This window comes from Taeniopygia guttata, chromosome 7, assembly GCF_048771995.1.
Source record: "Taeniopygia guttata chromosome 7, bTaeGut7.mat, whole genome shotgun sequence".
Taxonomy (NCBI): domain Eukaryota; kingdom Metazoa; phylum Chordata; class Aves; order Passeriformes; family Estrildidae; genus Taeniopygia; species Taeniopygia guttata.
This window is the reverse complement of record NC_133032.1, coordinates 12,278,500-12,305,995: the sequence shown is the minus strand read 5'-3', so window position 1 is coordinate 12,305,995 and position 27,496 is coordinate 12,278,500. Positions and strand designations below refer to the sequence as shown.

Here is a 27,496-nt window from a genome sequence, read left to right as displayed (position 1 = left end):
AGCATGTGTTGTCAAAGTTAATATGAATAGACTCCTGTCTATTATCACAAATAGGGCCTTTTTACTGCTCAAATGTAGGTCTCAAGCTTTTGTGCCAGGTGGTTTCCTCTTCCTATGCTTTCTTGTAGGAACTGTATTTCCTAAGGAAAAGTGTTGAACAGGCAAAGAAGAACCCTCTGGTGATGTTCTTAGTTCAAGGCAAAACACATCTCTTCTGTACAAACCACACTTTGTGAAGGGGCTGTAGAGCATTTTGGACCAATGGAACTGACAAATGCATCCCAGGACGGTACCCATCTCTTCAACTTTTTGAACTGATGCCCAAGAGCTGCTTCGTTCCTGCAAATTGCATGGAACCCTAGGGCCATAGTACGGAGAAGCATAGGGACCCCTCCAGTTAGGTTCATCTAGAGCTAACTCTGCCCCCACTGGATTCAGAGGTAAAACGTCTGATGGTTTAAGCAAAACCAGAACTTATTCCCTATTACTGAACATCAGCAGGGCAGCCTCATTAGGGTTGGAAAAAGGGTTTTTGTGATACACATTCCACTTGTGGGTGTGGACTTGTGTCTGCCTTTCAGACTGAGCATACTCGTATAGAAAATATTTTAGGGGGATTTTTGACTTCCATGCTATTTCTGAAGTGCGTAATGAACCGGTGAGTTTATATAAATACTGCGTAACAGTGATAGCCTCCAAACTTCAAGGTTACTTTATATATTGCGGTGACTCAGGGAGGCTGTTGGCAACGGAGCGGCAGCTCTGCAGCACTTGGGGGCTGTGGGCGGGCGGTGGAGTCTTCTAAATACATCACTTACAAACTATCCGAGAAAGTCAAAACGCGATTTCCCTATTTGAGCACAGTTTTATTCCTCCTGCCGCGGGGTTTTGGGGCTCCCTCTGGCGGGGAATTTTATCGTTAGGAGCTTTTCTCAGGGGCTTGTCCTTCGCGGCGAGTTGCAGAGCTGAAAGACAAGATGGCTGCGGGCGCCGCTGGAGCTCCTCCCGCGCTTCGGGCCGGGCTGTTGCCGTGAAGTTGAGAGAAAAGTTAACACCGGCTATGCCCGAGCGCCACGGCTCTGGCGGGGCTCGCTCCCTTTGCTTCAGCCAGCGCTGCTCGGGCGCTGCCGGGCGAGCTTCCCGCCCGAGCCCCGCTCCCGCGGCCGCCCCCGGGCCCGGCAGCCGGGGAGGTTTCCCTTTCCCCGCCGCGGGCGGTGCTGAGGCGGCGCGGCCCGAGCCCGCCCCGGCCGTGCGGCGGGAGGCTGAGCCCGCCCGTTAACTGCACACTTTAAAAGTCTTAAGTCCTATTGTAATGAAACACGTTTATTATTAGAATGGGAAGCGTTTTAGGGACCTCGCTCATTCTCGATTGCTTCAAAGAATATAGTTTGTTGTAGAAAAGACAGGATTTTTTTTTTTTTTCCACTTTCCCCTCTGCTTTTTAGTCTATTTTACTTCCCGGTTCTGAGGCGACTCAGAGATGAAAATGGATTACTAATGTGTATTTCTACCAGTCTTAAATTCTGGTTTCCTTCGTATAAATTTTTTTTTTTTGATACTGTGTTAATATTGTTTTCAATAATGCGTTTGGTGCTTATTTGACCAGACAGTGCCCTGCTCAAGCTTGCATCGCACGGAAAGCGTGTGCTTGTCATCCGAGATGTGTGTAAAGCACCCGGGGAGTTCCTGCAAGGAGAAATGGATGTCTGGGCTGCTGAATACTGAATCCAGCAGTTATCTTAGCTGCAAAAGTAATTAAATTTGATTATTTTTCTTCTTATTATACTGGCACAAAATGAGAGTGGGAAAATATCATTGAAACAATTAAAACTGGCAGCAAAAAATAAGAGGTTTTTTTTCCTTCCCATACCTCCAGCATAGTTACATTTATAACTGAGTATGTGTCTCTTGTGGTCTCGATTACATCCTGTGTTTTTAGCTGGCAGCGTTTCCTCTGCAGAGGCCCTGTTCTTTATGCCAGCGTACATTTCTGTGTATATTAAAAGAACAGAATCAAGATGAAATAGTAAATTAAACTAAACCCCCCACCCCCCAAAACGTGAGGGTTTGCTACTAATGCTTGGCACAAAATAAAAAGACACGTATCTACCGTCATGTTTCTTTTTGTAAAAGCAGGGAGTCTGCTAGCTTTGTGCTGTCAAAGAAGGTGGAGCAATTAGTTTGTCATCAAATGTGTTCCACAGAACTCTCCCATTCTTTAGTATTTCAATATTTGAAGACTGAAGATTTTTCAGCAGTGTTTTCTGAAAAGGAGCTTGGCTCCAGGTCCTCACCTACAGAAACATCTCTTTTCAGTTTGCATTGAAGCATTTTTGGAGTGAGCTTGCTAACAGCTGTATTCAATCTTGAGTAAAATCACTTCCTGAAAAAAGTGAAATTAAACTTAATATACAAGCTTGCTTGGAATATAATACTATGGAGTTAGGGAACTTTGTGATTATGAAACTGAATACTTTTACCCTGCTGAGGTAATTTCTTGTAAATTGTACACTATGGAAATCTTTAATCAATGTCAATGTTTTTAAAGCTAAAATTCATACGATTCAAATGTGCTTTTTATTTCCCCTCACACAGAGAGTTTGGTGGGTTTGCTTGTTTTATGTTTTAAAAAGAATTTTCTGCTGTGGTTGTGTGAGGTAGGAGAAGAGTTAGGGCACTGTTACCTGCCCTAAGTGTTTGGCACCATAAGTCAGGTCATGAAAATCATAAGACTGATCAAAAAAGAGAAAGCTACATCTGTTTCTGGAAAGAAAAAAAAATTACAAAATTAGACTGTTCTTCAGTTTAATACTGCCGTGTTACACAGAAGAGATGGGAGATATTTCTTTTTTTTTTTAATGCATTTAATATGAAAGATGAGAATCTTTGTATATTTATGCTGTGATTCAAAGGTGCAGTCTGAGCTCACCTGCGTATTGGTGAGCATCGCTCTTGTGGTATAGAATGAAACCATGGAATAATGCTCAGCTCACAGCCAGACTTAGGCCCTTGAGACTGAGCCCCTCCTTTTGGAGACTGCACTGCTCAGGGCACAGGAACTTTGAGAGGCAAAACAGAACCAAAAGCATCCATGTACTGAAGCAGTGTGTTAGAGTTGTTGACACAAGAGAATCGTTCATGCGACTTCATGGTCCAGGGCCTGAAAACAAGACCAAAAACACAAGTCACCAAACCCAAATTGCTCAATTGTTTTTAGTTAGAGGAATGGAATATTTGAATCCTTATAGGGGCTGAGTATCTTAGTCTGTCATTGGGACACTCCAGTAAAGCCCTGCCCTAGCTGGTGCCTAATTCTGTGGGTACCTAAGGACCAAAATGTATACTATGTGTGTTTCTGCATTCAGTAGTTTAGAAACAGAATATAAGGGAAAATATTCGAATGTGGTTTTCTTATATTTGGGATGAATGCTGTAGCCACAGGCTACAGAGTCTATTTCTCTTCTTCATTACTAGCATTATTGCATTATTTAATATAAATCTGTGGCCATATTGATAGCAGAAACTGAGAGACATCCATTCCTGAGTGCTTGAGGAAGCAGGCACTAGAATGGGGTGTGCCTGCTGGCTCCAGGTTGAATTTGGGGCTCCTGTTTCCATGGGGTATTCCAAATGTTTGTTTCTTCTGCAGCTTCTCGCATGTATGGTTTTCTTCAGAATCGTGTGTGGTTTCTCTTCCCTTCCCCTTTATTGATGGCCTGAGTAACCTGAGGGCCTACCTTGGAGCAGGAAATTCCAGGAGGGGGAAGGCCACCTCCTTTGTGTTACAATAGCCAAGTGGCTGACAAACTGCCATTTAACTTCTCATGCTGTCAGCTTTAAAGAGAAATCCTCCTGTCAGCAGAGTTTTGCTTTAAAATCAAATTTCACTTCCTGATTTACCAGGATACAGCAGGAAAAAGAGTAGTTTACAAAATATTGTAAAATCTTATCTAGTGTGAACATGGTGGGGTTCTTTTACTGCTTTATATGCTATTTTACATTATTGTTGGATTATCTGAATTCTTCTGTGAAAAATATAGGTATAAATTGCAGTCCAAACATTTGTACAAAAATACCCATTGGAAGTTTTATTTTAATGCAAATAGAAATAATTTCTATCACCCCAACTGAGTTCAGTCATAGTGCTTAAGGAACCAGAGGCTATTCCTTAGGGCTTTAGTTGCCTTATGATCAGAACAATATATCTGAGTTGGATTTCTTGTAAAATGTAGGCTGCATCCTCATCTACTGGATGATAAAACCCTCTTGGGAACAGAATTCATATTTTTCTTAGCACAGTTGCTCTTTATTTTCTCCAAATTCATATAAATAAAATTAAAATTTGGACCACCCCAACCATTCCTTATCGTTTTGCCGCCAACAAGAGAGCATTTTTTTCATTCCTTGTCCAAATTGTTAAGATGCCCCTGAGGACCTTTGTTTACAGTGTCTTCTCATTCTTTTTTTTCCTTGACATTCTCCCCTCCCTCCAGCAGTGAGATACTAATTAAAGAGAGGACCCTGGGTTGTTTAGAAGTCACAGGGGAGTGGTGGTGGCACAATGACAAAAACATCCCTGCAGGAAGTAATCAGGCTGGAGACACAGGACAATACTTACTTCCATCACCTGTAAAACCCCTTCAATTTGGAGATCCCTCCCAGAAGCAAATTATTTTCCCTTTAATAAAATATCTTCATTACAAACAAAACCTCCCTATCTCTGTGTGCCAGTCTGTTTAACAGGGTTATTATACAAGTACTGGTTTTCTTAAACAATTAATGGAAAATATTTCTCTTAAGAGTTTGTAAAGTAAAAACAGTATTAAGAATAGCATGTTAGAATGCACCATTTATATTTAGTTTCAAGGAAAAATAAGTTGATTATCTTTATATCACCCAGCAGGATTATGGTCTTATCTAGTATATAGGAATTTTGCAATTTTATGATGGCTATTATTACTTAATTACTAGCTCATTGAGACTTGCGGTGTTTTATGAGCGCCTAGCACCAGGGAAATCCAGCATTCATTCCCCACTGGGTTTTGTAAACTGGACCAAAAAGTCACTTTGGATTGACACCTGCGAAGACAAGGTTTCTGTTTATCCAGAGCACTCAGCCACAGGGCATTTCCAGGTTGGGTGAAGGCTGGGCCCTGCAGCGAGTGCTGGGGCACTGCTGCTCCCGTGCAGAGCCACGGAGGCTCTGCTGGAATGTCCGTGCAGCCAGGCAGAGAATCCAGCGGGCTCTAGCCCAGCCCTCAGTCTTGGCGTTATCTGCACTCTCTTATCTTGTACCGTAAAGGAATCCAGCTGATTGCAGTAGCTCTCCACTTGGGCTGGCCTGCGCAAATCAGATTGCAGCATTGAAGTTAGCAACATGATACCCATCGTTCCATTACATAGAAAAAATATCCCACTGTCTGCGAGCTGGATCAGACTGCAGACATCATGCATTTTCAAATTCATAATTAAGAGATTTTTTGATTTTTATCCTTATGGATTTTTTTTTTTCCCCAATGAAGAACAAAATCATCTAAGAGAAACATTTAGAAGAGTTCTGTATGAGGCAGAGAAGAGTGTCTTATTCCACAGCCTGAACAGATCAGTGTCTTAAAAATAATCTTTTAACTGAGGTTTTATCTGTTTTTTAAACAAAGTATTCTTGAAGGTATGGTCATACCTGGAATAAGTCCAAGTTTTAGTGTGCCTATTTCACTGACCATCAATCCCTGCAATAAGGTTTACACTTAACAATTAAATATTATTTCTTTAGCCCAATTTAAAGTTTTAAGGTAATCCAAGTATGGTAGACATGGATCCACTGGGTCAGTCGGTTCCACACATCTAACTTTTGAGTTAAGCGGTGTAAAAAATGTAAGGAAAAAAAAAAAAAAACCAAAACGAAAAAGGCAGTGTATTTACAATTATTTTGCAAAATCATTGATTAGATCAGTCAAACCTATCCTGACAAAATACAAGGTTTCCTCTAAGAAGATTTATATTCTAGATAGTAGGCACCAGAATTTTGATAGAATTTGTTCTGTAGACTCCTTTTCCTTCTTACTTTTTAATGACCTATAGATGCTCAAAAACTAAGGTTCTGTCTGTTTACATTGGCTTGTGGCCTTGCATCTTCAGGAAGGCACTATGCCCCAGTACCTAAACCATCCTGGAAAACAGATTATGTCCCTCCCTGCAGTGACTCCGTGACCCTTCGCACCTACCCAGAGTGTGAGCTGGCTGTGTAACTAGAGACCCACAAAGTTATTACTGTGTCTGGGCAGCAGGAAAGAGCTAAGAGTATCAAATACTATCAAAACCTAACACTGTGACCAGATCAGTGCCTGGTGGGACTGTTTGGCTGTGCAGATGTGGCCCAGGTCAGGTGGGAGCACACACCAGCTGCACTGCTGCTGCTGAGGCAGAATGCACAGTGCAGGGCTTACATTGTCTAGGCAGAGTGGTACCTGGAGCCCACCTGGAACTCCTCGCAGCTTCCTGCGCTGGTGCCCCGCTCGCTGAATGCCGGCAGTGTCACAGCACTGCAGCCAGGCAGGGTTTCTGTCACTGCTCAAGGAACACACTCAGTGTCACTGCTGCAGCAGGCACTGCCCTGGGTAGAGCAGCAGTGACCAGCATCCTTCCAGGTGTTGGCTTTTGGCTGTCTGGGCATTTGGACCACTTTGTGGGAGGCAAAGGTAGGCGTGAATGTAGTTCACAGGAAAGAACCTGCTTAAAATGAGAACATTGACCTTTTGGGCACCACTGGGGACTGCGAGGTTGGAGTAGAAGGGAGGCAAAAAGGGGCTAAAAGTGTGTCCATTTGGGTAATCTTCTGTTTCAGGGCAGGACAGATGTTTGAGATGATGATGAGGCACAGCTATTGCTGGACCAAAGTTGTCACCCTTCAAAAACTTGGGAAAAAGATGACATACAATTTGTTTTTAAGCAACCTTTACCAAGGAGAGCCCGTTTGTGCCAAGTTTTCGCTGCAATGTATCATGCAGCTATGATCCAACACCGACTTTACTTGAACTTAATTTAATATCTCAGGGAATCACAGCATCATTGATTCCAACCAAAACGTGCCAGCCAGTGTTCTTGACATTGCTGTTGCTTATTGCACTGCCCATTTGACTGGATTGTTATTGTTCAGATTCCTTTCTGGTTTTGTAATGGCTGCATTTCACATTAAAGTTCAATGGTTTAATTAAGGAAATGACTGAATAGGAAGTTACTGTAACCATGATTTCAGCTGTTGAAGAAAGATTTGCCCTGCACGTGAGGAAATTTGTGAACCTAAGCTTTTTGTTAAATGTGCAACATCTCCACATTGTTTTTTAAACCACTGATATTCAAATTAATAAATCACATAATTTTCCTTCTCTTTGTAGAGGCTTATTAGTTTGTTTCCAAGCACATAGTATATCACAGCATCTTTCACTGAAGCATGGTTTCAAACAAGAGATTATATTGTTTGCAAGTTTCTTTCAGATTTGAAGACAAAACTAAGGACATTCTGTGTTTGCAAATGTCTCTCAAAATGAGAACATTTTATGTGCAGCTACGTAAACCCCCGAGTAACTGCTTGCTTTCAGTTTTGAGGCTGGTCAGGGCTCTGCAGTCAGACTTGATGTTGCTGTTCCCTCGGAAGTTGGGTGGGATTTAGAAGTTCTGCCTCTTTTCCCAGGTCTAGCCAATCCTGTTGTGTCACAGCGGGTCTCTACATCAGAACATTAGGAAAACATATATACGAATATGTACAGATTTAAACTGTATCAGTTTTCTTTTCCACTTCATAGCACACCCACATAGAGCAGCTGATTCAGTCCCGCTAAGGAGTGCGGTAATGCCTGCTTTGAAGGGTGGAATAAGTGGCTGGCATGGATGTGGAGAGGGAATGCTATGGCAGGGGGAGACATCTCTTAGATCAGGTCTGCTACAAATGAAATCTCAGTGAAGAAAAGGAGCTCACATCTGCTCAAGTAGTCGCAAGTCCCCATTCTGCCAAACGGTGTTTATTGGCTTCATCAGCTACCAAATAATTGCAGTGGTACAGTAAATAGTATTAAGCACTGTCTTCGGAAGCCTGGAGTTTCTCAGCTTGAAGAGGCAGGGTTTCCTCTCCTCCCCTGCCCCCCCATATGTTTACTTTATAGTTTACAGTTCATGAAAGAAGCAAGAAGGAGGAGTAGTCCAGCAAAACTGAGATCTGTAGGTAGATACCACAAAATCATTTCCATTGTAGGGTGAGCTGCCTAGCAGGCAATGGACAGTGACAGTCAAGAAGTAGCTGGTGGTTAATGAGAGGCATGTTAGCTGGCTGGTTTAGCATTTTAACAGAGGAGTTCTAGCAAAGTTTTGATGCAACTCGAATTTTATCAGACAAACATAATAGGGAATCAGTATTTACACAATTTTAAGTATTTAAACCAACTGTAGTTGAGGAATCTAAAATATAGATTATAAGAGGATGTATTATTTTAAATGGCACTGTTAAGGTAATACATTCTAGAATTAACCTTTTAGTTAATTTAAGACTGCCTTTTGTTTTGTTAAAAAATTAAAGGTCGTCTACAGTGGTGACATTTTAAAGACTTAACCTGAGTTTTTTAGTGGGAATAAACAGATTTTTTCTGTATCCAACAATGGCATTAGTAAAAACTACAGCAAGGAAGCCCAACATATGTTGTTATTTGTGATGCTGCTTAGGCTGATTTGTGACCAGGTATTACGTATTTTGGTACAAAAGATGTAATTACATATTGTTTATTTTTTTAAACAGAGATGCAAATTGGTCTTTATTTTGCAGTTTAAGTCATTTTTATCTCAAAGACTCAGCTTCTCCTATTTTTCTTTTTCATTCTGTGAGAATGAAGAAAGAAAAATCTGGTCAGATCTGCTGGTGAAACTAAGGCTTAGCCCACTGAATATAGTCACCAAGGGATTAATACAGTTCTCTTGTCTTTTTTTCACTCTGGCTTAGATCCTGCAATATCATGTGCTTACATGATTTACACCCATGAACTGTCATATTGTATGTCGTCGCTAGGAAAAAAAGGTTTATTATATCTAAAGTTACCAAATACTGAATCAGATTTAAGAAAGTCAAAGACTTCATAGTTTTAGAAAAAGTTAACAGTTATTTACTAGTGGCAGGAGCAGTTGAAGTTAGTATTACAACATAAGGATTTTTTCTTTATTCATACCTCCTGTCATTACGTTTGTAGTTGATTTCAGAGCACTCCTTTTTCTCTGGGTAATGTCATTTCCATACATGCGCGTACAGAAGTTAATGGTGTGCTTACACAGTCTGAGGCACTGCTGGGAACAGCCCTTCTGCAGAATGAAGTAGCAACTTTTGTTGAAATATGATGAACAAGGGGATTAAAATGGAAGCATTTAGGCATATTTAGATTTTCAACTTTCATGTCTTTTAAGTAATGTCTGTAATTCTGATGAAAATTCTTCTTGAGTTGTGAAACAGTGGGTTCTACTCAGAAAACAATCTAAAATTCCTTGGATGCAAAATATATTTTTTCACTTAGTGCAGAATGTGATTTATATAAGATCTCAGCTGACATGATCTGACATGTTTTTATGAATTCCTTTGCAAGGCAAAAGTGCCTCTAGTTGCAATTTATAGTAATGAGACTGTCTGCTGTAGAGTAACTGATTAAAACGAAGGTACTAGGCATGTTTGTCTTTCCAACTCATTATCCTTTCCTTTCTTCTTGAGTACCTAAGCCCATGTTCTGGAGCAGTGATATCTGTCGGTCTCCAAAAGCATTCTGTTTGTCCAAACACATTTTTGTGTACTTCACCAAATATAGTCAGATGGTATTTTGGACTGGAGTTCAGCTAATTGGCTTGAATATTATATCTGATAGATAAATCTGAAAAATACAACAAAGCTCCATCTGTAAACAAATTATGTAAACAAATATTTACATGAGAACTTCTCAATTATCTTTAGAACAGTGAATGGTAAATTGTGTCTCAGGTCAAAAGCAATATTATGATAGTGCCCAGTTGTCTTCATTATGTACTTCTGGATTATACTGGGGACAAATGGACCAGGTCCTGAAATGGGCAGTTGTTTACTTGTGGTTTTGATTGATAAATAGCAAAAGCCTGATGTGTATGCATGGGCATATATTCACAGATTCATGTTAAAATGCTATTGAGGAAATTATCCAAATTTAAGTCCTGCTAGAGGAAGATAATCTTATTTCCTCCTAGTACTCATAGAAAGTTCCCGTAGCCATTTGCAGAAGTAATTTTTGTCTTAGAGCCCCATTCAGCAAACACAGCTGGGAGTTTTGCTCTTCTGAGAAATGAGTGTAGCAAGCTGTACTTGCAAGCATGGAAACATTGTGAAGATCTGGCCCCTGGGGAGCTTAGTGCAAAATTCTTTTTGAACATCCCAGAATGGAGAAAATCCTGACTATGCAGAGCTTCTGACAGAAACTGCAGTAGTGGAAGATAGGGGGAGGAGTTGCCAAGGCAGTGAAGAACTTCAAAGAACACTGGAACTAGGGGCGAAAGTTCAGCCTAATTCTTGTGTTATCTGAACTCGCTCACCCACCTCTCTTGCAGCGCATCTGCATAACACGTCTGGGTCTGGTTGTTGCAATAACTTCACATTTCTGGAATATGACTAGAAATGTATTGTTTAAAAAAAAAGGTTCTCATTTGGTTGAAAATGTCTTGAGTAAAATTCCATGAGGGAGGCCTAGACACCCAGCCTGCTCCCAGGAGGGACACACAGCTTCCCACCTTGCCTCCCCAGCTGTGTGCTCCTGCCACTTAACTTGTGAGGATCTGGTTAGACACCTCAATGACCCAACTCAACTCCCTGCCATGGCAGAAAGAAAATCTGCACGGTTAGTGACTTGAATCAGTAAGCAAAAGGAAGAGTGGATTAAGCAAAGGGCTCATAACCATGAAGCTAGAGCAGGAGAGGGGAAAGGAATAGAAGCTTTCTTCCTTTTCAGCATCTCTGAGCATTAAATATATTGAGGAATAAACTCAGTAAATCACAAAAGCACAGTGTAAGTGCTTTCATCCTGGGTGAAATCTGGGACTTGCTGGTAAATCTATTGATCAGACCAGGATTTCATTTCAGGTTTTATCTTTTATTTATGTGCATTGATATTCGTGAGCAGACCTTTGAAATATGGTTGTTCAAATACTTTGAATCCAACTCGAAAGAATGTGTTGAAAACAACTCTAAGAATCTATTTGCCTAAATAAATGTAAAACTTAATTATGATGCAATAAAATATTTTCCCACCATGATTTGTGCTGCTGCCAGCCCATGACACTTAGTACGGAACATTAGTAAATAAGTCTATGAGTTACTCCCTGAAATAAATTGTCCTAGCCATCTTGATTAATTTACTGATTACTGAACATAAATATTCAGATCATATCTGAATTTAAATTACAGAAACTCAAATGCTGACGGTGATGACACAGACTTGGGGTAGCAATGCAGTTGGTTGCTAGTTTAGCTCAGAACAGAAATGGCAGAAACTCCTTGTTTGCAGCCGATGGATAGTTAGTGTGCCAGAAGCTGGCTTTGGTGTTCAGCTCCTGCTTTTCACCTGTCTATATTGCATCAGCCACACCCTATACCTTCAGGATCCTATAGCCCTTAGGGGAATGACTGCAGCAGCAGGAGCTGCACCCTTCTTTCACCTCTGAGGGTGGGCTCTGCAGGTTACTGGGCCATGGGGAACCTTTCAATGGCAACACTGAGTGCCTTGATGGTGGAGGTCTTTCATTGCCATGACCATGACCCAGATGACCTTTATGAGCACTGAATTTACATGGGAGGAAGAATTTTCTTGTTCTGAAGATGTATCTGTTGATCATTTTGTTCTGTGCTATATTAATGTTGTGGAGGTGCTGAAGATGTATCACGTACACAATTTCAAAATTCAGAGGGCTAGAGCATGTACTTTTAGAGCTTCTTTGGCAGACCGAAATACATAACACCTCTCAGAAATGTAAGCTATTCCAGGTACTTCAGGAACTATTGTATCAAGTTTTATGTGGATATTTTTATTTTAAAGATATTGAAAATGAGGTAAGATTAAAGCTCATTATTGAACGTTTGCTTAAGTTCTGACACATGACTTCGTTTCTTCACTTTGTAACTCTAAATTAGGTCATTAAAATCAGATTGTGCATTATAAACAAACATCTTTGTGTTTATAGGTGATTATAAAATAAACACAGAGGGTAAAGGCTGTAATTTTGAAACAGATAAAATTTATATGCCCCTTTGAAATCTATATGTAAATTAGTTTCTCATACTCCAGCCGAGATCATGTAAATGGACCCCACAGAGCTGGTACAGTGTTGATGGTGTACTCAGAGGAGTTGGAGCACTGTAAAGACATTTGCAGGTCAGAAGTGAGGTTAATTGACAGGGAAGTGTGCGAGGACAGGAAAAATTTGCACAGTGCTTGTCAGTGGGTAGAGCTGTCAGTTCTTCACTTGGCTACTAGTATTTGTCGAACAAACAGGACAGGACTTCGTTTCAGGGAAAGGAAAAAAACCCAAGAAGAGTCATCTTAGGACAACAGCTTTGGAAAGAGTGGTGTTTTGTGGTTTTGTTCCAAGGTACCCACATGTATGCACCTACTGTACACAGTCCCCAGCCTGGCTCGTCGCTGCTGCCGTGAGCTGCTGCCTGCAGCAGAGCTTTGCAGAACAGGACCTGCTCTGCCTTTTCCTCGGGTATTCTTCAAGCCCATGCTTGAGTGTACAAGCCTGATTTTGCACTAGTGATGACAACTCCATCTTTTTGATGTATCATATCATACATGACTTTCTCTGTCCTCTTCCTTTTTTTTCACGTGTGCTATGATTCCTGCCTGCTCCTCATTGCATTAGTGCAAATTTGCTTACAATGCAAATAGTGCCTGTTTCATTCATGGATTCAAAATGTATGTCCCTATCTATAGATGTGCAAAGACCAGGCAAGAGGCTGAATTTTTCTTTTTCTGTAGCAGCAGTGCACTGATAAATCTGAAGCTATTTCTTGGCCTTAGTTACAAAAAAAAAACAAAACAAAAAAAACAACACACAAAGGAAAAAAAATATGTCTGGCCGATTTGTGGTCACACCTTCCACTCTAACCATTGTGCAGTGATTTATCTTCTCATTATCATTAACTGTTCTCAATCTTTAAACAATGTTTAAATGTAGGAGTCTTTTAATTTCTTTCTTATTTCTAAAATTCTCATGAAATAGTAACCATTTAATCCTGGTCAATATGGTGAATAATGTCATCCAAAAAACCCGGCACACCAAAATTGAACATACTGTGGCTAGAAAGAGCATTCTTTCTGGTTAAAAAATGGAGTATATGAACCTGCTTCAGAACCTCATAAAATGAAGTTTAAGAGAAGATGTTTGTGTATTTCCAGATTTTGCTTCTTTTATTAATATCTGTATTAAAATGTAAATATGTAAATATATAAAAATCAAATAGCTGAATGGAGTAATTGTTTCCTAGAAAATACTTAGAAAATATTTTTTCTTTCTTCTTCTATTGTTCCATAAATTTATTGTGCACAAAATGTAAAAATGCACAGTCAAAAAAGCAAGTCAAAACAGTAAACTATTCTTAGTAGTCTCTGTTAAAAAATAAATAATATCCAATATAATGTTAATGAACCTTCTACATAGTTCATAACAAAGCAGAAAAAGCAGTATGCTTTGTCATTTTGGACAGACTTCATTATTTTATTCTATAATATATACGGCAGCTGTTTACACACTCTGACTGCTTTATAGTTTCAAACAAGTGTCTGGCAACATTATCAGGCTAATGGCAGAAATGAGATCTTTAAGAGCCATTTCAGTTCATTCCACAAATGAGGATTGGATTTTGTCTTGTGTTTTCATTAGTGATTATGAGCAGCTTCCTTAAATTTCTCTTACATAGTAATCCTTTACAGTAATTATGTTTCATACTTGTGCTTCCCAGAATATACAGGGTATATTTAGGAAGGGCATTTGTTTGACAGTGGAAATGCTTCTATAAAGAAGTATCTTGTTGTGTCTTTCAAATAATAAATAGTGCTTTCCATAATATAAAATGCTGGCGTTGCATTAGCAGGAGATTGTGTTGCTCACTATGTTCATATTCTTAATACCAGTCATCAGTGAAGGAATGGCAACAATTATGTATAATTGTGCAATTTATATTAAGTGTCTTTCCAAGAACATTTAAGGAAGCATGGAAGGAATGAACAGCAAGCCAAAATGAATAGGACTCAAAGCATGTCACTGGAGGTACAACCCCAGCGGCTACAGCAGATGCATTCTGTGAGCACTGCAGGGAGCACAGGACTGCTCCTTTTTCACAGAAGGCTGTTGGATTTAAGGGAAAAGCCTCCACAGTGTAGGTGATGGGAAAATCAGAGGAGGAGTTGGAGGACTCCCAGAGAGAATGAGCTGATGCGTTCAGATAAAATCTTACAGTGATTGTACACACATAATTTATAGTGACTGATAATATGACTTTTTTTTTTTTCATATTCTAGTGTAGAGTATAAGTAATTTGGTGCTTTGGTACCAGTATTTGAAATTATACAGCTGGAAAAGATTATTTGTTTTTCCCTTTTCAGATCATCATGGAGATTTTTTTCTTATTTCTTATTCAACAATCCTATATTGTTGAATATATTCATGTGAGTATTTTGAAGACTGCATTCTTAAACAACAGCTTCTCATTGTGTATGCAATACCTCACTCTTCGGAGATCTTATACTTCTTCAGAAGTCATTGTTTCATAATAATTTTCATTTTCTAATAGAAAAGAAAATTTACAGAAAAGTTTATATATGAAGTATTTGGCATGTTCACAACATTACTGTGTCCCATTTCTACTGACCTCTCCTCATCCTCACTTAGCTAGATACAGATTTCTTTCATTACCCGCATACTGGGAATACTTAAATAAAAACAATTAATTATGAGACAATTTATCTCTGAAGGAGCTTCCCATGTAATGAAGTTTATTCTGTTCCTTTGGTTGTTAGAAATTCTTTTCATGCTTTCAGTTCTAATAGATGAATTAAAGCCAAAAATTAAAAATCTGCTTCTATATAATACTCAGCTTCACGTATCCCTTTATTAACACTTTATAGGAAATGCTTAATATCTCTCAAAGTTCAGCCCTGCATTCTGTTTCCTTGGCTTGCACAGGGTATTTAAAAGTATTTTTGCATCGTTGTGGCTCAGCTTCCTGCCTACTCTAGTTTTTATCTTTCACCATATGACCTGGTGTGATGAGAGGATGGATGCTCAGGGAACTGAACATTGTGGCAAGAGTCTCCTCGGTATCCTCAAGGTGGGGAAATGAGGTGCCCACAGTCACTTTTCCACTAGTGGGTCTTCAGAAAGCCCTGAAGTGGCCAGGAGAGCATAGTTGTAAGGAAATTCAGGAGAGCCAGCCTGGACTCACAGGGGTTTACAATAGACTGTGAGTTTCCCATTTAAAGCAGATCCAGGGCTGAGAGACCATCTGCCCTGCAGAGGCACTGAATGCCCTAAGGGGAAATAGCTACTTTGGTTGAATTTTGAGATAAGTAAGGGAAGCCATGAATTTGATTTAGAACAGAAATGGTAAAGTAGCAGCTTAAATGCATAGAACTGTTTTTAAAATAATGGCTTAGTTTTCTGTTTTTAAAATAATGGCTTAGTTTTGCCAGTCTGCTGTTTGTTAAGATTGATAAGCATTACTGGAAAGATTCTTGAGTACTTTCAGTTGTCTCCAGGTTTCTAGACAAGTCTTTCTTTCTGTATTTATAACGATCTCTCCGCAAACCTGTGAGCAAACTAACAAAACAGAACATGCAAATTGCTACATTGTATTTCTGAAATGCAGCAGAGCTGGTCATAAGTTTTCCTTTTTTTCCTGAATAAACGACTCCGGGTAATTTAAAGAAGCTCTGAATGATTTATAGAGGAGGCAGTCTTAGACCCCGTGGTCACCTTTTTCCCTCAGGATCAAAAGGAATTGCTCGTTTATAACTGCAAACAGCAATATGCCTGGCTACCTGCAAATCTGTTCACACCTGTTGTATGCAGTTAATAACGAAGTACTTAAAAATATGATTTTTCTGATCATATTTGCATATGTTTTACAGATTAGACATCTCAGTTTTGGTATTGTTAAGTCAGTAAGACAGAGACTGTTCTTTGAAAACAAGGCATGCTTCTTGCATCTCAGAAAATATGTAGGAAAACTGTTGTCAGTACTTGAACTGATATATCAGTGCACAAGTACTGAAAAGTCCAGACACTTATCTTGAGCTTTATAAACATAATCTCAAGTACAGGGTTTTACAGAGAAATAATTTTGCCTATGTTTGGGAGAAACAGCAAAGCAGCTTTTTCATATGAGCATAGCTTCAGACTGGAAGGGACCTCAGGGAATCTCTAGTCCAACCTCCAGCCCAAAGCAGCATCAGCAAAATGATCAGATCAGGTTGCTTTGGGCTATATGCATTCTGGTCTTGGAAATACTCAAGAATGGAGAGTGCACAGTCTCTCAGAGCAATGTCAGGCTGTCCTGATGTCCAGTCAGAAACTTGCTTATTTCAATTTAGCTTTGCTGTCCCTTTCTCTTCAGACACGCTACTGTAAGGAGTCTGGCTCTGTGTTCTTGATAACATTGTCAAATCTATTGGAAGGCAGCTATTTCCGTGTTTGAGACAAAAATGGAGACAGATTACTCAAGCCTTTTAAAAAGAACAGATAATGTTGATAGGCACATTAGCACATAGGAAATTATATCAAGTTTTGTTCCCAGCAAATTCTGTAATGAGTTTTTCCTTAACAAAAATAAATAATCAGATACTGTTAGATTGTGATCTAGGAGACGTTTGCAGGATTATATTTGTTGCTATGTGTTTTCCTAATACGTTAGGAAAGAGTACTGGTAACTGAGAGAAATGGGCCACATACTGAATGTAAGAGAGGGAAGTCACAGGAAGCCTTGGGACATGTGACAGCAGAGAGAGCAAGACGGCAGCGTTTCAGATACTGCTTTGGAATATTCTTGAGAGCCTTCCTCGGTATGACAGTGACTGAGACCCAGTCGAGCATACAGTGTTTACATCCCTCCAGCCTCTTCCCTGGGGGTGGGGCAGGAAGAGGAGAGGGAAGGAAGCAAGGGATGATTGATGGCTTTTGAAAAGCTTTTCCCTGCGAGGGGAAGGTGTGGTCACTATACACATCTCCAGCTAACAAAGCCCTCCCGTAGGTGGAGCACACTTAAGCTTTGTCACCCCTTTGGGGTGACTACAACACTGTCCAGAAAATATTTTTCTTGTTTTTCAGTTGAGACTAGAGATCTGAGTAGGAGAAGCAGCCTGTCACTGTTCCAGTTTGTACTGCTTTAAGACAGTTCTCCAGCACTGAGTCAGATTGTGGCCTCTGCGACCAAGGGGCTGAAATAAGTCAGATCGGAGCGCAGATGGACTGCTGTGTGTGTGCATCTCAGGAAGGCATGAGCACACAGCTACATTTCTGTCAAATTAAGCCACAGGTACATGAACGTATTAAGCCAATATAATCCAGTACTGCTGCCAAAACAAGTGCTCATATCCACCCTCTTGCCCCTGCCTATTTTTGCTCACTGCTGCCTCCTCCATTACACTGGCACAAGCAGCAGCACAGCCACATGCTGAACCCAACAAAGGAAATGATCTTAAAAAAATTAAACTGATCGGAGGGGAAAAAAAAAAAAAAAAAGGTTTCACCCGGAATCAGTTGCTAAACTGTTGTTTTTTCGGCATTGATGCCAGCTGGTGTTGTTGTGAAGTAGGCATGAGGCCTTAACCAGACCAGGGAGTCTGAATTTATCCTATCCAAGACTCTGTGTTAGCTTTATGCCAGCAGTGGGAATACAAATGTTCCATGATTCAATATGAAGTTAGGGTAGTACAGACAGATGATACCTCACCTGACATAAAGTCTGCTGGTACAAACTTATTTCATAAAATATTTTCCAGTGCCAGTGATCACCATGTGGCTGCAGTGCTTTTCATCCGGTACTACTAGACCTCAAACTTGTGTTATCAAATCAAGGCCAAATGGAATGAGATCCATTTTAGGACTTGAAAGAAGGGAAAAAAGGAAAGTTGTACAGAATGTAGTTCTGCTAAGTGTTGATGCTTTCCTATAGTTTGCTGTATTCAGATGGGCTCTGATCTGTAGTAGCAATATATTAGGATACCAAAATACTTAAGAGATTATTTCTAGGAAAGTCAGTAATTGAAAATTATATGTTTTTGTAAATACTAGCATTTTCAGATGTTATTTGGCTTTTCAGTAATGAACTACCTGGCAATTTTCTGTTTCTTTCCAGCTGTTTCCTATGTTGGGGTGTATGGGATCGGGGCCACCGTATTGCCAGAAAGAGGAAGAGAAACCAAAAGGTGCCTGATGATGCATGTCCGTGACAGAAGTTCTACAGTGTCACTGATCAATCAGTGGCCTGACAGAGCTATAGCTCTGGACTTTCTTAGAAACTAGATTGTCAACATCAGTGGGTAATGTAAATATGGTAATATAAACAGTGCAGAGTACCAGGAGTGTAGTTGGGAACTCCTTGACTCCGTATGTTCTTCTCTTACAGCCGAAGAACTGTAACGTTTCCCAGGCCTAAATTTCGTGAAAAAACGAAAGAATTTCCCCTCGCTTCCCAAATGCAGCCTTGAGGCACTGGAGAGGGCTGTGACCGGATGTTCCTCCCCCCTCCCCATCCCTAGTCAAGAAAAACTTAGGGGAGTTAAAGGGCGCAGTGTTTATCGCCTCGGACGGTCACCCCGCAGTTGTGGGGCGCAGCAAGCGCTGCTGTCCCCGCAGCAGAGCCGGGGCGCCGCGGGATGTCGCGCTCCGGCCGCTCGGGGGTCGGGACCCCGCCGGGCGCGCCCCGCGGCGGAATGCGCGGCACGCGGGCCCGCCGCCCCTCTCAGGCGCAACCATTGCGCGGCGCGGGGGGGTCCGCGCCCGCCGCCCCGCTCCGCGCCTCCCCCGGCGCCGCGCCCCGCTCCGCGCCCCTCTGCCCGCGCAGGACGGGGCGGGGCGCGAGCACCGCGCCCGCTCCGCGCTCCCCCGCCGCCGCTCGGCGCTTCCCCGCCCGCTCCCTCCCTCTGCGGGGCGGTGGTTGAGGCCGGCGGGAGGTGGGGCCGGGCCGGGCCGGGTTGGGCTGGGCTGGGCTGGGCTGGGGCAGCCGGCGGCGGTCAGCGGGGGCCCGTGGATGGCAGCCTGGGCGGCCGCCGCGGGGTAGGGTCGACGCGGAGCGGGGCCGGGCCGGGCCGGGCGGGGGCCGAGCGAAGGGTTCGAGGAGCCGCAGCCGGCGGAGAAGGCACGGAGGCGGAGAGCGCCCTGCAGCCCCGCCGCGCCGCAGCCCGGCGGCCGCCAAAGTTGCTCCCCATCCCGAGGGGGAGCGGGGGATCAGGCGGGGCGATGATCTTCCCCAGCAGCAACAGCAGCGCGGCGGGCGGCGGTCGGACCCCCTATCGGAAGCAGGTAAAGGAGGGGATGTACGGGTTTGTGGCATCCCCGCGTTCCCCCCCGCAGCCCCGAGGTGCTGGGGGAGGAGTGGGTAGAGGGATGGTGACTGGCGTGAATTGCGGCTTGCAGCCTGCTCACTTCTCGAGAGCTGGGATTTGAAAAAAGAAACTCTCTTCTCCTTTTTTTATTTTTTTTTTTAACTTCCTCTGAAGAGCCGCACCGTGACCTTGGCGAGTGCCGGGGCGGCCGCCGCCGGGTCACCTTCGCGGGGCGTGCGGGGCGGTGCGGGGCGGCCGCCGCGGGCCGGGCGGGTGCCGGCCCCGCCGGGCTCGGCAACAGGTTAGAAAGGACCCGGTGTCGCAACAGCGAAACTTGGGGCTGGATGTTTTCCACTCGGCGTGAAATGGGCGAGGGGATCCGGGCGCATTTTTTTCTTTCAAACACCCCTCCATAAAAGCTCCGCCGCCCTTCGGGTGCTCCCCAGCTCCCCCCGAGGGGGGCACAGGGGGACCCTGTGACATTTTATGGGCAGAGTGATCTCTCTGATAAGCTCGGAGCACTCGCATCTATGGTGCTGTTCTGAAAGAGGTATTTCTTTGTTTGTTTGTTTAGTCGCTGGAAATAAAATATTTGAAATAGTTGCGTTACAACCTATCTGGACCGTTTGTCTTTGGCTGCACTTTTTACGCACACCAGATGCAGTGTTGGTATTAATCTTACATTGTTTGCTACTTAGTGTATTAGTTTTCATTGACTCTTCGATTAAATTAAAAAAAAAGAAACAAAAAACCCTTACATTTTAAGTTAATGGGAAAGCGTGCTCTGTATGTGTGCCAGAGGGTGAATGGAGTAGAGGTCACTGACAAGCTACCGGCTTGATAAAGCATGCCAAAAATACTATGGCAGGCTTCTTTCCAGGTGAGAAAAAAATCCTTCCGTGTCTGCTGCACTTAGTAGCTGAAACGAGTAATTTGACAAGTTCAGTCAGCAATACTGGGGAAGTTCATCCTATTTTGCTTGGGGTCAGAATGCATTAAGGGTCGAAATAGGAAATCAGATATCACTGCTGCACACAGTGAAGGGTTTCGTATAAATAATGAGGACATAAGCTTGGAAATTTTGAACTCTTGGTGCATTGTTGGGGTGACATGTGTAGCTAACCTGCATGACAGTGAAAGTTAGACTCATATTTTCTTGAAGCTTAAGTAAAAATTGCTATTTCCTTTCTCCTCCCTGTTATTTTATAGAAATATCTTTTTGATAAGAATCACTGGTGTGTTATCTCAGCAGTGCTCTGCAGATGTTGGCCAGCAGTGCACGGAGCTATCTTTGCATCTTGTAGTCAAAGTGTTCAAGTCCATACATAACAAAACATGCTTATTGTGTGCGCTGGTTTTGGTTTGTTGTTAATAAATGTCCTGGATACACCCATGGTGATCATCCTGTCTGGTGCTCTTGCATACTTTATAAATGAAGCCGGTGTATCAGATACTATTTCGTGCTCTCCCTGGGAGGACGACCATTAATCGAGGCAGGCCCCTTGTGTGGCTGTGCAGTGTGTCGGTGCCGGGCAGGGTGTTGGCAGGAGCCGAGGGCAGCGGGGCCAGGCCTCGTGCTGGCAGGGCTGTGTTTTATGTGCGGATGTGAGTTTGCCTGCTGGTCTGGAGCAGGCTGATAAGATGCTCTTCTTTTCACAGTGCACTCCTTAGATTCAAAGAGCTAAAAGGGCCGACTGAATCAGAAAAACAAACAGACCCTTTTTCCCCAATAGGCAGAGAAAGAAATGAATGCAGGGGTATTATGTGGGCTTAAGACCCTGGGTACTAAAGGTTTCTTTTGTTAGTGTGTAGCTATTCTCTGCTCAAACACTTCCTATATAAGGAGCCAGGGTCTGTGCTTTTCTCCAGTTAAGTCCATGGAAAATGCCTATTAGCTTCATTCATGTAGACTCACGTCGATTAGTGATTGGCTTTCTGATCTCCCTTTCACTCTGACTTCACCTGCAGGGGCGAGCTGATGTCAAACAGTGCTGAAGAGCACTGCAAGCCTAATTTTTTAACCCTTGATAATTAAGAAAAGTTGAGATTAAGTCCCTGTATGCTCTGTGTAACCCATATTCAGACAATTGCATTTTAGTTGAGCTTTAGCCTGAGACACTAGGTACTGTTAGTGTAGGAAAAGTTGTCAACCAGCGTCTCTAAATGGAGTAACTGGATTTCCTATGCTAACAGTGTGTCGTATGTGAAGCTAAAACAATATAAAGTAACTTATAAGAGAAATTAAAATCTTTTGAGCAGCTTGTATGTCTCTGTTGGTACTTTAATGCAGATCAGAATATTAAAAGAACACTTCATGTTTAGTACTATCCTGTTTCATTTTTAAGAGTCTATAGTAGATTCAACTGAAAAAATGAGTGATTAACTGATAAAAGGCAAGGTGACGCTAACCTGATTTATTTTTAAGACATTGTAATATAATGTGGATTTCTACCTTAATTTAAAACGTTGACAAAATGCCATATAGGTAGAGTAGGTTCAGATCTTTACCCATACTCTCGTTTTGTTTCTCAAATAACTATGTTTGTTTTATAAACAAGTCTGTGCCTATAATATTATGTTTGTTACCTGTTGTATCTACACTGTGCAACTCTGGCATGTAGGAGTGAGTCAACATTCTCAATTTCAGGTCAGATTTGACTGGCCTGATCATCTTCTCTCTTTTGGAGTACTTGTAAGAATACTAAAATTTTGTCTCTGCTCAAAAGGATTTCCTGCATTATGGACAGACAGGCATATTAAAAATACTCTTGCCAGGCTTAAAATTGAGACGTTGCTTAAATGAGTGACAGCTCATCTGAGAAGTAATTTGAAATGCAGATGTAGGTCTTGTTAAAGAATGAAAGGCACACAATATCTTCAGTAATAACCTATCACAACCCTCATAGCCATACATCCTGTCTGAAAAAGGTGTAATCTAAGACTTTTGCTATCAAGGTTATTTGAGCTATTGTAAAGAATGCACGTGTGTGCATTCATAATGAAAAGGAAACAAAATTACATACAATACATTGCTTAATACAGGCTTTTTTAGCTCTTGGTTTGTTGAGAGCAAGATGATTCTCTGTCCCTCCTCCCACTTTTGTCATTCTCATGTAAATTGGGAGGCGCTCCTCTGAAGTAAATATTTCTACATTCTGTAAAATTATCGTAAATGGAAAAATTAGGCTTTCTCCTGCCATCTGCTCCTTGAATCTACAGAGCTACTCCAGCTATTTGATTAGGGATTTTAAATTGCTTTGTGCAGGGAAGTTCCTCTGCTCTCAGGTTTCTCAAAGAGGAAGCCAGAAGCAACTCTGGAGGCCTGGTCAGGAGGCGAGTGCAGGGTCCTGCCAGCCCAGCCTGGGTGCTCAGCCCGGTGTCTGTGCCTTTAAACAGCTTTGCCCAGTAAGGGTGATTCTTGTTTTGATGAGTGTAATGTTTGCCTTGCCAGCGTGAGGAGATTTACATCGTTTGCTGCTTTTGAGAAGATTAACTGGGTGTAGCTGCACGTGAGGAATTTGACACTGATTTGAGGTTTCACCTAAGTATGGAGGGACAGACAAAGCTTTTGATCAATCTTTTCGTGTAGCTCTGTTAATATCAAGTGTTGTGTTGCAGGTTAGGTTTTCTAAAAGGTGAAAGTTAAGGTGGGTTTCTGACGACAGTTAAATGGAGAAAGCTTTTGCCAATCTCAGGCTAAAAGTGTAGATTGGCCTTTCGCTCTATCTATGGGTTTAACCTATTAAGAAGCTACACCTGTAATCCTACTTTACAATTTCCCAGCTGGCACTGTGTGTGGTGTCTGTGTGTGTGAGAAGGAACCTCATTAAACTTGCAGGACCTGGGCATGGTCATAACTCAAAACATGCAGCTCCGTGGAGCAGTGTGTGCCCAGGGGGATTTGGCACAACACCTCCTGTGTGTATGGATGGTGCTGCGGAGGGGAGGCTGAGGTGCCTAAGATCTGTGGTTACAGAAGTGAATGGGATTTGTTTCTTTTTGTTTCTTTCTCTCAGAACTATAAGCATTGTAATTTTGTATCACTGTCTGGAGGTGACAGATTGTATTTCCCTTTACATTGTATACAATGTTAAAGGATATACCTGGGTTTCACAGAACTGAACTCCTACATTAAGTACCAGCTACTTTAATTTTTTAAGTGCATCTATAAGATTGTTTCTGAAGTTCTGCTTTATTCTCAAGGGAGCAAAACTCCTCAGTCAGTGGGTTTCTATACTTGTACCAAAACGGGAATGAAAGAAATAAAAGGAAACACCATATCTTGTTCAGGCATGATGTTATAGATTATAAAAAGTGATATAATTTTCTTATCTGTATTTGGCAATTTGAAGTTTTTGTTTAGTACTTCTAACAGGGTGAATAATATATTTTTGTCTCTTTGGAAGTGTTATTGTTTAAAGTATGTCTTTGCCATTTAGTTTCACATAGAAAGGAAGATAGAAGTCTGTGTCTTGAACATCTGCTGTTTTGTTTTGGGTTCATTTTTTCCCCCTGAAACTTCCAACTGTTAAAAAAATTGCTTGAGTTAACACATTTCAGAAGAGTTAGATCCTTTAAACTGTAACTGCTGGCAGGGAGGAGAGGGGAAGGAAGGAAGGGAGTGGAAAATCCTTTCCTGCAAGCTTGAGATGGCTCCTAAAACATCCGCACAGTGCTGCAACCAAGTAAATAAAAATAATGATCATTCGACATTATAGCTGTTTCCTTATGCATTTTCCACCCCCTTGTAAATTTGTGGTTGAAATTGACCTTTGCTTATTGCACGAGGTGGTGTATAACAAAAGAAGTCAATGGAGACTAGGAAGCTCTAGTGGATTTCGCTCATGGATCTGTTTCCAACTTCTTATTTATGTTTTTCTCCTTTTCTACAGCCGGTTGTTTTAAAACATCTTACTTGGGGGGCAGTGTGAAGTCTTAAAAATCTGTAATCCTAATGAAGACGTGCATGGAGATGTTTTGATCTTGGAAGAAGTGTTGATCAGAAGTGTTTCCAAAAGCCAGCAAAAGCACATTTGAAAGTTCTTGAGCCTTGTTGAAGTAATTGTGAGCTATTTTGCATATGTTTCAGAATTGCAGTGTACTGTGGTAATTATAACAGCCCTGCAGAAGCCACTGTATTTGCAGCTTCCTGATGCAACAGGAAAGGGAAGGGATGAGTTAGAAATAGAGGAGAAATAAGGAGGGGAACCATGGATTAGATAAGCACAAGCCTCCTAACCCAGCAACTTAGGAAACATACACACAACAAAAAAAATCATGTGCTGTAAGGACTGGTTACTGTGATTAGCACAGCTTTAGCTGTTTCCCTCAAGAGACTGCAGTTAAGGCAGTGAAGCTGCAGCTGTGTATTGACTCACAAAGTAGTATTTTAAACTGCAGTTGAAGTAAGTGAATACTGGTGAGAGATTGCTTTAAACAAATTCAAGATTACCTAGGTTTGTGGCAGTTTGAGTTAGTTTATTTCTAGGAATTTAAGTTTAGTAACTTCTATTACTGTTTATGTAAATTGATTTTTAACAGTAAAACTCTATACCAATTTTAAGACTTAACCTGTGCACTAAGATGCATTGGCTTAAATATCTAGCAAGTATTTCGAAGTCTTAGAAGCTCTTCAAGACAAAAATATAGTTGCAACATTTCAAAAATGTCTTTTTTGGAATTTACCATGTAGCATAAGGATGTATCAGCTCTAGAGTCTGTTGCAAAATAATAGCTGACAACTACAGAAATGTATAAATATATAATAATAATTCCTTTTTGTTCATATGTACTCATAAAATCCATGCTGTAGGCTTGACTATAATTGTGTAGGAAATCACTCATGTGTGTCTTGTTTGAAGTATTCTGCTCTAGAAAAATGATGTGTCAAATAGAGTGGGCATTTAGAATTTACTTGTTTGATAGAATTGTAGAACTTAGTGAAGTTGCAGTGGAAACAAGCAACACATTTTTCTGGGGAGCCTCATTTGGGCCTCGTTTTCCTTCGATGAAGAACAGCAGAAACACCAGGGCAGGGTGAGCATCAAACTTAGTCTAGCCTGATGCTTACCTGCTTGTGAAATGAAATGCTTCTTTACTGCAACTAAATATATGTAACTTTATTTCACCATTGATTCTGTTTCTTTACAGTATCTCTTATTGGCAATGGCACTTTCACACCTTATTGTGTGGGTTTTTTCTGCTTAGATGAGAAGGGAATTTATTTCTTTCCTTACCTTGTATTGTTTTCTCAGATCAGAATCTCCTCTACCATATGGTGCTTTGTTCAATAAAGTGGAAAAATGAGTCCTTTGGTTAACTACAGCTCATATATTCTGTCATTTGGGTACTACAGCATAATAATGTTAGAATTCAGTCCTTCAGGATATTCGAGGTATGTGTATGTCACTTCCATTTTTAATGTGCTTGAGCACATTAAATCTAAGGAAGTCTAAGATTTCAGGTGGGAGTTTGGATGAGTGTTACAAGGGAGCTTTTCTCAGGATTGTCAGTGCAGGACACTTCTCTTGCCTGTGGTCTTACCAGCTCCCAGAAAGGCTGCTGCAACTTGGTGGCAGATTATGCAGTTATCTTTGAAAATCTGAAGCGGTGTTTACAGATTCTTGGCTACTCTGAGGAGATTCACAATCCTGCTTTAAGTTTTACTTGACCCACAGAAACTTTATCAGGTTGTGCTTGTAGCACTACAACAATCCAAAATCACTCCAAACACCAGGCAGGCAAGGGTAAAATCAAATGCAGATCCTTGTTAAGTCCACAAATAAAAATACAGAATTCTTAAAATGGAGAAATTAAAAAAACCTGAACAACATAGTAGTACAGGAGCTGGAAGTTTCCTTTACCTTATATGCAGGCATGTAGCACACAACCGCCAGTCTTCTCAGGGAGACTGGTTATTGTCCAACCCTGTCACCTCAAGTTGTGTTTGGAAAAGAGGCTCTGTATTTCTCTGTATTTTATTTGTTCTTAACCCACTTGAAGGGTAAGGGGTAGACATTGCTTTTTATTTTGGAAGTTGGTGATGCCTCTTTCACCAGACCATAGGTTGTTTTTTCCTGCTTTGGAAGCAGTGCAGTGCTGCCCAGACTTTGGAGTGCTCTTCAGCTGAGCACTAAAGAGATGGTTGGTGTGTTGCAAAAGAGAGCCTATGTATGTAATGATGAAGGAATTTCACGTCTTGTGGTATTTTAAACAGTTGTGCAGCAGATATTTTGGTGGGCTACTATGGGAGTGGGGGAGACCCTGATACTCCAGCTGCTGAAGGTGACTGGCAGGTGTGTGTCACCTGTGTGCCCACCTTTGAGCATAGCCATGGTGACCCATTTGGAACTGTTTGTATTGCCACATGCATGTGTGTTGTTCTGGCTTGGCTTAGCTAATCGCTTAGCCAAGGTTTTAAATAACCTATTACAACATGAAACTCTTTGAAGTATGTAGTGTAGAAGTAACACACAGTACAAGTCTGTGTTAACTTGGCCCCCTGTGGCTGTGCTGTGGGAGAGGAGGGACACGGTGGGTGTGCCATGCCCTGGCCAGGAACTTGCCTCCTGCGAGCCCGGGAAAGCAGCAGCCGTGCTGGATAAACCTGGGCTTTGTCAGGGCCAGCACACTGCTCCATGGATTTCTCTCTGGTGTGAAAGCAACCACCAGCAGACAAGGTCCTTTGAAGTGTTTAGTGGTCTGTCTTCCAGATAAGTTCAAGAAGAGTTTAAATTTGTAGGTCTGAATTTTAAGACTCTTGCTTATGCCAGTGTGTATTTACATAGCCGGTGGTGCCACTGCATGGGGTGAGACTGCTGACATCAAAAAGTGCTTATTGAGACAGAACCAGATTACTTCTGAATTTCCCCTATGAGAAACCTGAGTTGAATAGTTGGTATATCATGGGG

At 41.6% G+C, this 27,496-nt stretch overlaps 1 protein-coding gene across 5 annotated transcripts in view; it reads left to right on the top strand.

The window, feature by feature from the left end:
* The window catches only part of RBMS1 (RNA binding motif single stranded interacting protein 1), a 142,439-nt gene that overhangs the window by 32,154 nt on the left and 82,789 nt on the right, over window positions 1–27,496 (top strand). The window contains exon 1 of one of the 5 annotated variants that reach the window (XM_072932135.1): window positions 18,686–19,563. The exons of 2 other annotated variants lie outside the window; for them this stretch is intronic. In XM_072932135.1, coding sequence (XP_072788236.1) covers window positions 19,501–19,563 — 63 coding nt within the window. In that variant the 5' untranslated portion in view covers window positions 18,686–19,500. Of the gene's footprint in view, window positions 1–18,685; window positions 19,564–27,496 lie in introns of those variants that run through there. 2 more of the 5 variants (XM_072932134.1, XM_030278378.4) reach the window with 2 other exon arrangements.